The 15,182-nt window shown below is 55.7% G+C and overlaps 1 protein-coding gene across 5 annotated transcripts in view; it reads left to right on the plus strand.

The window, feature by feature from the left end:
• The first annotated feature begins 1,419 nt into the window (after positions 1-1,419).
• CAMKK1 (calcium/calmodulin dependent protein kinase kinase 1) overlaps positions 1,420-15,182 on the plus strand; it is a 29,334-nt gene continuing 15,571 nt past the window's right edge. For 2 of the 5 annotated variants that reach the window (XM_049858708.1, XM_049858711.1), the window contains exons 1-10: positions 1,420-1,529; positions 8,622-8,723; positions 8,975-9,372; positions 10,237-10,284; positions 10,745-10,798; positions 11,222-11,273; positions 11,533-11,666; positions 12,136-12,172; positions 13,075-13,096; positions 14,487-14,575. In XM_049858708.1, the coding sequence (XP_049714665.1) occupies positions 9,019-9,372; positions 10,237-10,284; positions 10,745-10,798; positions 11,222-11,273; positions 11,533-11,666; positions 12,136-12,172; positions 13,075-13,096; positions 14,487-14,575 (790 nt within the window). In that variant the 5' untranslated portion in view covers positions 1,420-1,529; positions 8,622-8,723; positions 8,975-9,018. Of the gene's footprint in view, positions 1,530-8,041; positions 8,400-8,621; positions 8,724-8,974; positions 9,373-10,236; positions 10,285-10,744; positions 10,799-11,221; positions 11,274-11,532; positions 11,667-12,135; positions 12,173-13,074; positions 13,097-14,486; positions 14,576-15,182 lie in introns of those variants that run through there. The other 3 variants (XM_049858710.1, XM_049858712.1, XM_049858709.1) reach the window with 3 other exon arrangements.

Genomic DNA, 15,182 nt, shown 5'->3' on the forward strand with positions numbered 1-15,182 from the left:
ATCTAATCCTCCATTACCATATCCAATTAGTTATTCATTCAACAAACATCTATCGAGCATCTATGATGTGTCAGGCTGTGTGCTAGGTGAATCAGGCACAGAGTCTGTCCTTAAGGAGCTCCCAGTCCAGAGGGGAACAGACAGGTAAACAGATGCTGGGTACAAGGATGTCCCTAGGAGCGATAGCTAAACCATGGTGGGCAGTGGAGAGGTAATGGGGGAAGGCTTCCTGGCAGAAAGGGCATTGGATAAAGTCCTGAAAGACAAATAGATGTTAGACAGGTAGGTAGGTGGGAATGAAGTCATGGAGGACTCGATTGGCCCCATTCTCAGGGTAGTACGGAGCCATAGAAGATCCTAGGCAGGACCTGACTAGTTGGACTTGTGTTTCTGGAAGTTTGCTCTACCTGCCAGGTGGAGAAAGGCTAACAGAGGCTAGATTGGAGGTGGGAGACCAGTGAGACAGCTGCTGCAGCAATCTAAGTACAAGATGAGGGTGGCCTGAGCTAGGGGAGGGGCAGAGGGGTGGAGAGAGTGGATGAGTTCCAGAGATATTTAAAAGGCAGCATGGACAGGGCTTGGACATCAACTGGTTGGGGCAGGAAAGGGGTAGACTGGGGTTATTCCCAGGTTTCTGGCTCCAATTTCTGAGACAGGGACACAAGAGGCCAGGTTTGGGGGGAGTGGCAGGCTCTGTCCAGGCAAGTGGTGGGGTGAGATGCCAGAAAGATCCACAAGTGGAGAGTTTAGCATAATTGAACCAACAGTTGGTGAGTTCACCAGGGAGGAGGGGGCACAGGGCACCTAGAAACAGCCACCATGAAGGGTCACCAAGTCTGGTTGACCATTCCCTCTGCCCCAGCTAGGCAATTGCCGCCGCGTACTCCAGGGCTCTTTCCCAAACATGAATCGACCTCAACATTCAAAATTTTTTGCTAAAACCTCTTCTTGGACTCCCTAACCAGCCGAAAGCTAAACTGAGCCTGCCATTCCAGGCCTTTCTCCCCAGGTTAGGTCTCCTCCTCAGCCCTTGTCGCCCCTCCCCTAGCACGCATCGCGCCTCACACCCGGGGGAGGGGGTGGTGCGCTTGTTCCTGACAGGCCAGGTTGGGAGGGGCGCTGAGGATTTGGGGGTCCTCAGGCCCCGCTGAGGGGCCTAGGCAGCCGCCTGGAGGGATCTCCGGGTACCCGGGGCAGCCCGTGCCGGGGCGCCGGGGGCGTGACAAGGCCCAGCCCCGCCGCAGGGGGAGGGCCCCCACCCCGAGCCTCCGCCCGGTGCGGCCCCTCCCCCGGGGGGCGGAGCGAGAGTCCTGGGCTCTGATTGGGCGGCGCTGGGGGCCGTGCGGCCGGACCAATGAGTGCGGGCTGGGCGCGGCGGCTGGCTGGGGAGCGAGCGCTGCAGCGAGCCGCGGTGCCGGCGCTCTGAGCTCTGCGATCCGGGCCCGGGCCGGGCGTGCGGGGTGGGGCCCGCGCCGCGGGAGCGAGCCCGGCCGCCCGCCGGCCCAAGGAGACTGTCGCCGGGCGTCGAGGTAGGGGTCGACGGGGCGGGGAGCAAGAGGGCACCAACGCCTGGACGTCTGCTCCGAGCCTGCAGGGGAAGGGATAGTCTGCGAGGCTGCATCTGCTAGGGCAGCCTGGACCTCGTCCGTGCCGGGATCCTCCCCATTCTGCTCGCCGGGCTAGGTCTACCGAGTGCTCCCGGGGTCCTGCTTCTCTCTGCACTGGCAGCCGGTAGCGCATCTATGCGGGCGCCCCGCCATCTGCGTCGGTTCCCCTGCTCTTGGCTGCGGGTCTGCGTGCATAAGGGCTGGACTACCCACCCCCGGCTCTTGGTGGGAGGCTGGATCCATGCACCCACGTGCAGATCTCCGTGGAGCGCTCCTCCCACGGCCCTTCCCGAGGGAGCCGGGAGTGGGAGGGGGGTGCAGGAGGTTGAATGGGAGGGATGCAGCGCGTGGCTTCAACTGCGTAGTCGTGCCTGGGCTGAGAGGGGGCGGTGGTGGCGGTCGCTGCTGCTCTAGGGCCCGGTGGGCCCAGAACTGGTGGCTCAGAGGGTGCACACGTGCGCGGGGACCTGTGTGTGGTGTTTGGAGGCGGGCGTGCGTGTGTCACGTGGACACAGGAGTGTGTCTGTGTGTGTGAGGGGGGCGTATTACAGGGTGGAGTGGTTTGTGAGGGCGGATCACGCGGACATCGGCGTGCGCCTGTCAGGGGAGGAGTGTATGTGCGTCTTGAGGGTAGAGGAGTGTGCAGAGAAGGTTGTGTGGAGTGAAGTCATAGGACTGTGCCTCAGTGGATGCATACAAGAGTGTGTACCTGCGCCAAGTGGACGTGCAAGTGTGTGAGGAGTGCATTCTTGTGTCCTTGAGGATCCTGAGGAAGATGCACCGGCCTCCCTTACATCCATTCGCTCCTTCATTCAGCACGTACAGACCCAGCACCCACTGCGTACCAGACTGTTACCCAGGCCCACAGACTTGAGACCTCAGGCCTCCTGCTTGGTCTCCTACCCTGTCTCTCCCCACAGCAGTGGGAGGGGTCACTTTAAACCTCACCTGACTCTCACTGCCCTGCTCAAAACCCTCCTCTGGCTTTCCAGGCCTCCTGGTCTCTGTCTGGGAGTCCCTGGGTAGTGCAAATGGTTAATGCAGTCAGCTGCTAACTGAAAGGCTGGAGGTTCGAGTTTACCCAGAGGTGCCTCAGAAGAAAGGCCTGGCTAACTACTTCCAAAAAATCAGCCATTGAAAACCCCATGGAGCACAGTTCTACTCTGATACTCATGGGTCACTATGAGTTGGAGTCGACTGGTACTGGTGGTCTCTATCCACAAAACACTCCCTTCTACCTCCCAAAGCCAGGCCCTGTGTCCCAGTCAGGAACTGGCTCTTTGTTATGCACAGTGTGAACTTTCATTGTCCCCCCCTCCTGAAATCCTACTCAGTGGTCAAGAAACAGCGTAAATGCCACCTCTTCCAGGAAGCCTTCCCTGATGCCAGGCACAGTGAATGACTACGCCTTCCCTGAGTATTTAACTCTGCTTGCTATTGGGTACTTCTCTCATGTGCAACACTCCACTCCAGCCACATTAGCCTCCTTGCTGTTCCTTAAACAGGGCAAGCACCATCCCACCTCACAGCCTTTGCTGTTGCTGGTCCCTCTGCCTGAAATACTCATCCTCAGATGCCCGTAGTTCCTTCAGATTTCTGCTCAAATCTTGCATTAGAAAGGCCTTATCTGACCACAGTGTACAAATAGCATCCCAGCCCCTTACTCTTTATCTCTATTTCACTGCCTTATTTTTCTTTGATATATATATAAAAAAAAAACCAAACCAAACCCACGGCTGTCAGGTCAATTCCAACTCATAGCGACCCTGTAGGACAGAGTAGAACTGCCCCACAGAGTTTCCAAGAAGCGCCTGCAGATTCGAACTGCCGACCTCTTGGGTAGCAGCCATAGTACTTAACCACTATGCCACCAGGGTTTCCTTTCTTTGATATATCATATATTTATTACTGCTTTATTGTTTGTTGCCCCTTACCCCATTAGAAATTAAAATGTGTGACAGCAGGGATTTGTCTTTTTGGTTCACTGCTTTATCACCAGGCATTAGCACAGTGCCTGGCATAGAGTAGGTACTTAATGGATATTTGTTGCATGAATTTTAGACTGGATTTGCATCCCAGGAATCTGTGTCCCTGGCTACTCCCCAACCTGTGAGCTCCCTGTCCCAGGCTAGGTCTTCTGCTCTTCTGTCTCCCAGATGCCCAGTTCCTGGAAGACCAGGTCTGGGAGGACTGTGACCTTATTTGCATGTTAGAAATATTTCCTCTAGCAACTGGTGTGGAAGATGGAGTGGGGTGGGGTAGGGGTGTGAGCCTGGAAGCAGGGAGCTCTCAGTGGAGGAAGCAGTGGGAAAGATGAGGCCAGAATCTGGCTGTTTTTACGGGGTTTGACTTAGGGCTTTCACCCAGCAGTGGGGAGAGCAGGGAGTACACCCAGAGGAGGTGATGTCTGAGCTGCCCTCCAGGCAGGACAGGAGAGGGAGGTGTGCTCCTGGCAGAAAGCATAGCTTATAGAAAGGCCTGGCAGCAAAACACCACCTGCATTGTTCCAGAAGCTTTGGGTAGTGTGGTGTGGCCAGAGTGGAGTAGAAGTGTGGAGTTAGGTGTGTAAAGGTGGAGGAGGAGCGAGATAAGAGGGTTCCTGGGCGTCTGGCCTGGGTCCAATACGAACTAGGAGGATGGTGGTACCTATCTCTGTGTTTGAAATAGAGGAGGAGGAGCAGTTTGGGGGAAGCTGCTCAGTTGAACTGGGGCCCTGTGGGGTCTGAACTGCCAGGGGAACATGCAGGGGGAGGAGGCAGCAGGTTGGAGAGTTGGCTGGAGGTGTGGACCTGGTGTGGAGTATGAAGTAGGATGAGAGGCAGAGAAGGCAGCCTGGAAACCATCTGCCTCCATGGCTGGGCAAGAGGATGGGCAGAGGGTTACTGTGCTGAGTCAGACACAGGCACAGAGCCCACCTTGGTGCTTGGGGGCTCCCTGGGGACAGTCGGGGGTGTCCTTATAGCAGGCATCTTCAAGCATGACTTGGCAGTAGACATCGGGCCTCCCTTGAGGGGACTGAGTCATCTGAGCGGGGGCGAGAGCCATGGAGGGCACCCATTGCCAGAACCGTCCAGACACTTTTCAGGAGCATAAACACAGCTCCTGAAAAGAAGGAGGCCAGGGCCACCTTCTGTGTCTGGCCTGGGTGGCCGTATCACCTCCTTGAGGCTTTCCTTTCTGGCCAGTCCTCACCAGTCAGGACTGCTTTTCCTTTCTGCCTGGACTGTAGCCGGTCCCCTGCCTTGGCTTGGCTCTGGCATCCTCCCAGAATGTGGAATGAGGTCTGACTGCTACCTGAAGTCATTCCAGGAGGTGCTGCAAATGGGGTCTGCCTGCTCTGGGGCTCCTCTGAGGGACCCAGGTGGGTGGGGAACATCCTGAGGAAGAGGCCAGGCCACGCAGGTGCCTGAAGCCAGGAGCCCGCATACCACTGGAGCGGCCAGACACAGCCTGGGAGAAGCCTGGGGGCTGGGAGTGGTATATGATATTGTGCCAAGCCTTTCCAGAGCAAGGGGGCAGACAAAGGATTATATCTTGTACATCGAGGCTCTGTCTTAGAGGCTTCTAGATGCAGTCACATCCCAGCTCCATGTCCCTCAGGCACAAACTGCTTCTGTGTCCACAGTCTCATCCATATCTTCCCAGAGCCCAGGGAGTTGGCAGCATGGTGACCATTCTAACTGAGTCACATTTGAGGCACACAGCCCCAGCCTGGGAGGGCAGGATTGGGGTAGCTTTCCCAAGCCAGGGCAGGCTAGAGTCTGGTATGAAAACTGTTTGCAACTGGCAGGACTTGGCTGGGCCCTTCGAGGTTCCCCGTGCCCATAGAAGTCCCAGCTTTGTGTCTGCCTGTCCTTCCATTCATCCAGGTGGCCCCTAGCGACAAAGTGTCTACTGAAGCCTCAGCTTGGGGAAAGCCTTGAGGGGCCTCCTGGGTGAGCCTCCAGAGAGGGTTGGGTCCTGGCCAGGACACATAGCCCTAATCAGCCCAGCAGGCAGTCCCAGGCTGGTGGACAGGTGACTGGGAAGTTCCGACTTGACCTGGGGTTAGACTGCTATGACCCCCAGGGGGTGCAGGTCCCCACTGCCCGAGTGCATCCCTTCTGGAATACATGTACGTACACACAGACCTAAAGGCACAGACTCAAACACTCACATAGATGACAGGGATAGATTTTTGTCCCCATACACATATGCTCCTATGGTGGAACCAGCACTCATACAGACAACCCCATATGGAGAGACAATCGCCACCACTCCAGGCTCACAAGCAGACACACGCCCTCACAAGCACAGCCTCGGCGCCAGGCCCTGTCGCCTGGACACGCGGCAGGAACCTCGGGCCTCCCCGCCGCCTCCCACACTGACTGCTTAGTCACCTGAATTTGATCCAGGCGGGAGGGAGAGAGGGAGGGCTGGCCTGACGTCAGCCCTCGCAGCCACCGCCCGCCCACCCGCCCGCGCATCCATCTGGGCTGCAGCGTGTCCCAGGCAATCAAGACAGCAGCAGCACAACACACTTTTCCGGTGCTTTCTTAGTGGCAGGTCCTCCTCTGAGCCTTTTGCAGGTGTCCACTCCTTTACTGCTGACAACCACCTGGTGGGTGAGACACGCTATTAGCCCAATTTTGCAGCTTAGGAAATACCTAGATGCAGAGGTGAAGCCCTTTGCCTGAGGGCTCACAGTCGGGAAGGGAGGAGTGAGGATTTGAACGCTGGCAGCCTGGCTTCAGAGTCTGGTTGCTAATTCAGGTAACAGGACCCCAGGCTGGGGCAGGAAGGCTCTGCCCTGACTGGCTGTGTGACCCCCTGCTGCTTTCTGGGCCTCAGTTTCCCCACCTGCAAATATGGGGGGAGGGAAGTAAGGAGGATGTCTTCTTCCTGTCCCCCCTTGCTGTGATAACAACCTCAGGGAAATCATATGCAAATTTTATGGGCCAGGGGAGCCTGTGACCTCTGTCCGTGGTGGCTCCCTGTCCCTCAGCCCCAGCCTGGTGAGACCTGAGGCCAAAGGCAGGAATTTCAGACATTAAAATTCATTCCCTGACTTGGGGTGGGGCCTGAGGCTGCTTTCCTATCAGTCTAATGCAGTTGATTTGTCAACCACCCATTGACTGGGCTCCTGCTGTGTGCCAGAGGGCAGTGGCCCTTGAGTGGCAGAATTCTCACCTGCCATGCCGGAGACCCAGGTTTCATTCCCGGCCAGTGCTCCTCACGCACAGTCACCGTCCCTCTGTCAGTGGAGGCTTGTGTATTGCTATGATGCTGAACGGTTTCAGTGGAGCTTCCAGACTAAGACAGACTAGGAAGAAAGGCCTGGCAATCTATTTCCTAAAATCAGCCAATGAAAACCCTACGGATCACAGTGGTCCAATCTAAAACTGATCATGGGGATGGCAATCATAGGGATGGTGTTGTGCGTGGGGTTCCCATGAGTCGGGGGCCAACTCAACAGCAGCTAACAACTATGTGTTAGGCACTGCTGAAGAGGCAGACAAAATCCCTAATCTTATGGAGTTTACATTCCCCTGTGAGAAACAGATCAGCCACAGCTGGGGCCTGAGGAGTGATAGGGAGAGCCAGAAGGATGGGGTGGAGAGGGATGGGAGGGCCAGGCTTAGAGGGCGTCCTCCTTCCTGCAGGCCATCTGGTCCCCAAAGCCTCCCTTCAGCTCCAGCCCTACTCACACCCCCATCACCTCCTCCAGGGTGGCTTCCCAGATGCTCCAGTCTTTCTTGCCCCTTTCACCTCCAGGGAGGTCTCCTCAATGCTCCAGACTCATTTGCCCCCTCCCCACCTCCTCCTGGCAGGCCTCCCTGATGCTCCAGCTCTAGGTCCAGCTTCCATGTCTTTTCCATTGTCAGTTTGCATCCCCTCCCCCTTCCTTTCGCATGTCAAGATCAGCTCTGCTACCTCTAGGTTTCCACTCATTCAAAAGTGTGCTGGGCACAGAGGGTCTGGACCATGCCCTTACCCACAGTCCATCTCTGAGCCTTGCTGTGGGCCTAGGGGAATCTGGGGAGGTAATGTTTCCACAGCACAGATGGGGAGACTGAGGCTCAGAGTCAGGAATGAGCTTGCCAGGGGTCCCATAGTAAGTTGGCAGCTGAGCAGTGAGCCCTGCCTCCTGACATTTGTCAAAGCGAGGTGATAGGGGAGTGAGGGGTGGAGCGGAGGCCTGAGACTTGCATTCTCAAAGTCGCTGTGTGGGGACAGAGGAAGCTACCACCAGACAGGAAGGGCTGAGGGTCAGGATCTGCACTGGCTTCCTTTTTTCTGAGAAGATTCTGAGTCTGGCCCAGGAAGGGGGAGGGGCATTGGGCTGCAGGGGCCAGTGCTGGGCCTAGGGCGGAGGTGGGGCCTCACTCTGAGAGTCAGGGTTCATCCTGGGGCCAGGATTTAGTCCAGGGTCAGGGTTGAGGGTGAGGGCTGAGGCTGTGGTCTGAGGTCAGTTCTTGGCCTGGGACCTGGCTTGGGGCTCAGACTGCATAGGGCTAGAGTGGATGTGGGACCAGGCTAGAGGAAGCATTCCAGCCTGAGCACAGGTGACAAACATTCTGGCCACTCAAATAAGCTGAAAGGAAAAACCAGGAGAAATAATGATCTCTTAGTGCAGTGAAGTCTAGCTGGACAGCCGCCAAAGCAGCAACCCCCACCCTTAGTGGTCCCTGTTCTGGAGGCCCTGCTGGGGCAAGGAAGGGATTGATGGGAGACGGAGACTTGCCCTATGACCCTGGAGGAGGGAGAGTGAGTGAGAGAGGCCGGAGCATCAAGGAGGGCTCCTTGGACAAGGTGAGGAGGAGGTGAGAGGCTAGAGCACCAGGGAGGTCTTACTGGAATCAGTGAGAGGGGTGAGTGGGGCTGGAGCATCAGAAGGCGGCACAGTGCCATTTCCCAGCTCAGCTTCCATGGGGCTGCGTTGCTATGCTCTGCTGTGGAAGGGTGGGGACAGTGAGTCATTGCACTTCATGTAGAGCAGGGGCCTGGGCTGACCTTCGACTTTATCCATTCCAGTGTTGCTGGGCCTGTGTCTGTCTGTCCTGACTCAGGAGTATCAGATTCTCCCAGCTTTCTTGTGATGCCAGCAAGGCAGAAGTGACTGTGCCGGTTTTACAGGTGGGAACACTGAGGTCCAGAGGGCTGGCATGCAGCAGAGCCGGATGAGCTCCTGGAATTCCCTTCAGTTAGTAGGGACAGACCTGAGTTGGGTTGCTGGCCACCCAGGCAGAGGGGACAGCCAGGGCAAAGGCATGGAGGTGGGCCCCACGGGGTGTAGCTACAGGGGAGAGGGACCTGGACTTTGACCTCCTAGCCTCGTGGCCGGCCTGGCATCCAGGAGTGAAGCCTTCTCTGCCTTCTTTTCTCAGGTTCCCTACCAGGCTGTTCAGAGGACCCTCTTGCCTGAGGCAATATGGAGGGAGGCCCAGCTGTCTGCTGCCAGGACCCTCGGGCAGAGCTGGTGGAGCGGGTGGCAGCCATTGATGTGGCCCATTTGGAGAAGGTGGAACCTGAACCTACCAGGAACGGTGTGGACCCTCCACCACGGGCCAGGGCTTCCTCTGTGATCCCTGGGGCAGCTCTGAGACCCCCTCCCACCCGGCCCAGCCTCTCAGTTCGGAAGTTCTCCCTGCAAGAGCGGCCAGTGGGGAGCTGCCTCGAGGCCCGGGCGGGGCCTTATGCCACGGGGCCCTCCAGCCACATCTTCCCACGGGCCTGGCGGAGGCCCACCATCGAGTCCCACCACGTGGCCATCTCGGATGCAGAGGTTGGTGGGGCAGAGCTAAAGGTTGCACATGAGCCCCTTAGCTGGCCTCAGCGAAGCCTTACTTCTGCTCTCATTCCTGCTACACAGCTATCTAGCCTTAACCTTGGCTTGTACACCTTTAGGGCTGGGGAGCTTACTACCTGATAGTATGGCATCTTCCCACCCAGGGCAGCTCCATCTGAGCCAATGGCTGCCTCCTATAACTCCCAGACCAGGAAACAGGCCCCTCTCGTGTCCCCATAAAGTTCTCTTAGAGATTTGAAGATGAATGATGTGTCCCCCTGCCACCAGGCTGAGCCGCTCACCTTTAGTCCTGCCCCCTAGATCTGCCCTGACTCGGAAGCTGCCCTCATGCTAGCATGCTTCCAGCTTCTGGGCTCCTACTGGCCCTGTCCTTGCCACCTAGGTTTGCAAGTACACCCAGGTACCCAGCAATCTCCAGATTTCAGAGGCTGAGCTTTTTCTGCCAGAACCAAGGCTCCTGGCTCCTGTCCCCAGGGCTGTCCTCATCTTTCTTATCCATGCATTCCGAACCACCCCATTCAGCTGCTTCGGGAAATACTGAGGCTTTTTACAGCTTGGGGTCTCGCCGACCCGTGTCTGGTAGGAATTACTGCACTTCTCTCACCACTTCCCCAGGGGGCAAAGCATGGCCGTGCTCACCATTCATGATTTCAAACATTATCCAAGGCTTCTCCTCACTTACAGTGGCCTTGGCCTCACCAAGCTGCTCCAGCCAAAGTTGAAAGGTTGGTGAGGTCTGGGGTTGAGGGGCCAGGATTGGGCCCAGAACATGTTCCTGGGGTGGAGGCAGTGCCACTTCTGGATCAAGCTGCACCTGATGCTCCCTTCTTTTTCTCCCAGGACTGTGTGCAGCTGAACCAGTACAAGCTGCAGAGCGAGATTGGCAAGGTAGGCCTGGGGCAGGCCAGGGCAGTGGGGCTGCTCTTGGAGCTTCATGGAGGCAGCTTGTCAGGGTTCTCTGCTGTGCAGTAGCCCTTCTGTCTGGGTGGGCATGTGAGGTAGGGCCAGGAAGGCTTCAGCCGGGATATACGGACAATTTTGTTCTCTGTAGGAGGTACCCATGGGGGATAGTGGGAGATAACCCCTGATTCCTGATACCCCAGAGCTCTCGATGGGAGACAGGAGGGGTCGGGGAGGCATGGTGCTGTGTTGAGCCGGGTGGACTGGTTGCCAATACAAAGAATCCCCCTCCTCGTCTGCCTGAAGTTTATGCCCTTGAGCCAGCTGGTGTCAGGGATGGAGGTGGGGTGGGGGGAGGAGGGACCAGAGCTATTCAGGCTCCCTTTTCTGAGCTAGTTCCCCGGGAGGTTGTCCTGTCCAGGCAGGGCTGATCATTGCCTTGCTGCAGGGTGCCTACGGCGTGGTGAGGCTGGCCTACAACGAGAGTGAAGACAGACACTATGTGAGTCTTAGCATGGGAGGAAGGTGTTGCCCCAGCTGGGCCCTAGGGTGGGGCAAAGCTGTGCTGGGAAAACAGTGGAGGGGGCTTCCTCTGACAGGAGTGAGCTACCTGTCCCTAAAAAAAAAAGGGGTGTGCAAAGGTAGTGAGCTCTGAGTCCTTGGGGGTATGTTAGCACAGGCTGGACTCCCCTGAGGGGAAAGCTCCAGAAAGGCTTATTAGGGGAATAGGGGTAAGGCCAAGACTCAGATATGGCCATCTCTTAACCCAGTTTAATGCCACCCGGGCTAGTTTCCAGTGTTTCCTTCAGTGCCAGTGGCAGACACCCAGTGCATCCTTCTGGATCTCAGTCCACACGTAGCCAGCCTGGTCTAGACCCTGCTGGCTGGCTGCACACAAGTGACATTTTCATCCCTCCTTCCTCAGGCAATGAAGGTTCTTTCCAAAAAGAAGTTACTGAAGCAGTACGGTTTTCCACGTATGTGTCTACCTAATCTATCTACCTGGTCCTGTCCTTGGGAGCTCCTAGGCTGGGGGGCAGAGGAGGAGGAAGCCTGGGTCCTGTTCGGACTGGGGATCGAAGGGGACAGCATGAGCAAAGGCCTGGAAGTAGGAATGTGCTTGGTGGGTTGGGGACAAGGCCACTCTCTTGCAAGACTCTTGCTTGAAGCTGGTTGTATTCCATGGTGAGGCCCGGCCTCCTGGAACAAGGGCCTGACTCCCTGTCCTGGTCATAGGTCGCCCTCCCCCGAGAGGGTCCCAGGCTGCCCTGGGAGGACCGGCCAAGCAGCTGCTGCCCCTGGAGCGGGTGTACCAGGAGATTGCCATTCTGAAGAAGCTGGACCATGTGAATGTGGTCAAACTGATCGAGGTAGGAGGTGGTGCTGAGCAGTGGGAACCAGCGTCAGAGCCCTGTGGGAGCAGATGTGGGGGTGGGGGTACGGGTGCTCAGCACGGACAGGGGTCCTGCCGAGGAAGCACATGTGGCTGAGGCCTCCAAGGGCAGGGCCAGACTGGGGGTGGGAGCTGTGGGGAGGCTTCAGGGGCCAGTTCGGTCAGGCTGGGAATATTCCAAGCTCTCACTGAGGACAATGCCTTGCCCCAGAGGCAGGAAGTAAGCTTCCCATCATGGCTGGAGCGGAGAAGGACTGGATGCTGCATAGTGGGCCGAGCTGGGGGGCAGTCTGTGATTTCTGACATCCCATCTGTCTGGCGCCAGTGCAGTTCCTGCTCATTGTCCAGGGTGCTGCAGGAGCATCCTAGGGTTTCCAGACCTGGCAAAGACACCCCACCCCATGCCTCCACAAGCCCCACCCCCATGTCTGCTCCTCTCTGACCAGGTCCTGGATGATCCAGCTGCGGACAATCTCTATTTGGGTGAGTGGCCCAGTACATTCCCACAGCAGCTCACCTGGGGCTGGTCTGTGGGCTCCCGGGACACAGATGAACGTCAGGTGGGCGGGCTGAACACACTGACCTCCTCGGGGTTAAGGAAGCCTCAAGCAAGAACTCCTAGGGGCCAGATGTAAGACACACGCGTTGCTACAGCCCTGCATTCTCTTGCCCAGCCCTACCTGAACCTGGATAACATAATCCAGTTAGTTCAACAGATATTCCCAAGTCCCACTCCCTGCCAGGCTGGCACTGGTCAGAGAGACGGTGGGTCAGATTTGGGCTCTGCACTCAGGGATGGTCTTCTGCAGGAAGCAGGCTATGTGATGTGGGTTCCCAGACCCTGTCTGATATCTCTGTGCCTCAATTTCTTCACCTGTAAAATGGGGATAATAATGGTATCTACCTCATAGTGTTAATGTGAGGGGTACATGAGTTATATGTAAAACATATTAATTTTTATTGTTATTAAAGTTATTACTAAGTTCCTGGTCCCTGCTTCACTGCTTCAGGGCTGGGCTCAAAGGAAGCCTCAGGAAATGGGGCAGAAGGAGCCCTGGTTTAGGAATTAAACGCCAAGGCTTTAGTCTCCACTCCGTCTCCTACCTGCCTGCCTGCTAAGATCTTTAGGAAAACTTCTGTTCCCTCTCTGAGCCTCACAGTTTCCCTTCCTGTAAAAGGGACCCATGCTGCTGGTCCTCACCTGTCACCTGAGGATCAGAAGACGCAGGTCCATTTACTTCCTCTGATGTCTGGGGACCCCTGCCCTGTCTCACCCTCACGTATGCTTCCATGCCTGCCTACCCTCCAGAACTGGGAAGGACCTTGGCATCGGCTGCTTTGCCAGCCTGGTCACACCTTACCTACTTTCTTTTCTTTTCTTTCAGTGTTTGACCTTCTGAGAAAGGGGTGAGTTCCCTGTCCCAATCAGGCAGGTCAGGTCTGAGTCCAGACCTTCCTTTCCTTCCCTGGGTCCCTAGTTCTCTACTTTAGGAGGAAAAAGAGACCCAGGCCTTGCCCTTGGGGAGCTCTGGCCTGGGGGGAGATGAGAGACCAAAGGATGATTCTTTGAAGGCTGCAGTCAATGAGGCTGGAGTAGTCAGGGGACCTCTGGAAGAGGAAGTATGTTTTCAGCTAGGCCTTGAAGAACTGGGAAGAAAGTTTGGATGGAGGTGAAGGGGAAGGAATAGTGTTTCTTAAGCAAAACTGTGGAGAGGGGACTCAAACTCTTACCTCTATTCAGATCACAAAGGCTTTTTTCATCTTTACAGCAAGCTCGGGAGTCGTTGGGTGGGTGGGGTACCATTCGTGCCCATTTATGAGTGGGGAAGCTGAGGATTAGAGGGTAAGTCACTTGCCCAAGGTCACAGCGAGTCACTGCTGAAACCTAGGGCTCTAATTCCCACCTGACCTTCTCAGGGCCTTTGTAAACAGCTGACATGGATAGTGGGCACAGGGCTGGGTGGACCAGGTGGCCCAACTGCTGAGGCCTTGAATGCAGGCTGAGGCTTGTCTTCCTGCCTGTAGGGCTTCCTCAAGACCAATATTTTTGGGAATGGGGAGGGAAGAGTGCTATCCTCTTAAGACTTTAAAAAAAAAAAATTGCCATCGAGTTGATTTCGACTCATAGTGACCCTAAAGGACAGAGTAAGAACTGCCCCATAGGGTTTTCAAGGAGTGCATGGTGGATTCGAACTGCTGACCTTTTGGTTAGCAGTTGTAGCTCTTAACCACTGCGCCACCAGGGTTTCCTCTTAAGACTTAGGGGCTTTCAAACTTTTTTGCCTCTGTTCATAAATATAATTTTTACATTGCCTCCCATATCTAAAACTGAAACCAGTTTTACAAGCCAGTGTATATTCTTGTTACATGTGATACATTCTGATGTATTCTATCTTGTTACAAAAAAAAAGCAGTTGCCACCCATAAATTTAATTTCGTGATCTTCTTTTGGAACTGGATCCACGCTTTGAACTCTAAATGGCATTTTCTCAATTGTTTGATCACAGATAATTAAGCACTTAAAAGAAGGAATACCAAGACGATCAGAAATTAAGATAAGCTAATTTGAAATTATAATGTTGAAAAGAGACATTTGTGCCATGTGTGTTTTTAAATGTTCATTTTATGGCAGAAGCAGCTAAAATCTTGGGTTCTAGTGGCCTGTTAGAGCATAGCTCCCGGGAGGTCCTTTGGGGTCTGAATGGGCCAGCCCCCATCGTTCTCCTGCATCTGCTGCCCCACCTTTACTCATCCTGATTCCTCCCCAACACCCCCCACTCTGAATCCCTCCCTGTAGGCCAGTGATGGAAGTGCCCTGCGACAACCCCTTCCCCGAGGAGCAAGCTCGCCTCTACCTACGGGACATCATCTTGGGCATCGAGTACTGTGAGTGAGGGGCTGCCTCTGGGGATAGTGGGAGGGGGCAGGGAAATATGATGGGCTCCGGAGCTCAGACAGAGCAGGTGCTGAGCCATTTCTGTCAGTCGGCACTGACTGCCAATCAACTCCAGTGAGGGGGCGGGGCATTGAACAATGGGTGGGGCCAAAAGCCTGAGGGGAGGGGAAGGGAAGGGGGAGGGAAGGAAAGGGGATGGCAGCTTACTCCATCCGGCCTGCTCCAGGTGCTTCGCGGTGTATGTCCTTCACTGCCACGCAGGTCTGCGATGTGCGTGCTCTGTCTCCATCTCTCTTCTGCTTTCTGAATTCTTAGCAAGCTTAGCTTCTTCATGAGGCCTTAAGAGATGTGGAAAGGAAGGGATTTAGTTCCAGCTGCTCAGGGAAGAGTCTGCCCTGTGAGACGACCTAAGACCATGGGAACTCAGGAGGGAGGATATTAGCTCAGCCTGTACCAAAAGGTCGACAGATCGAATCCACCAGGAGCTCCTTGGAAACACTATGGGGCAGTTTTACTCCGTCCTATAGGGTTGCCAGGAGTCAGAATTGACTCGATGGCAATGCCTTTGGTTTTTTGTTTTTTTTTTTTTTTGGTTCT

Source organism: Elephas maximus, chromosome 19, assembly GCF_024166365.1.
Source record: "Elephas maximus indicus isolate mEleMax1 chromosome 19, mEleMax1 primary haplotype, whole genome shotgun sequence".
NCBI classification, from domain to species: domain Eukaryota; kingdom Metazoa; phylum Chordata; class Mammalia; order Proboscidea; family Elephantidae; genus Elephas; species Elephas maximus.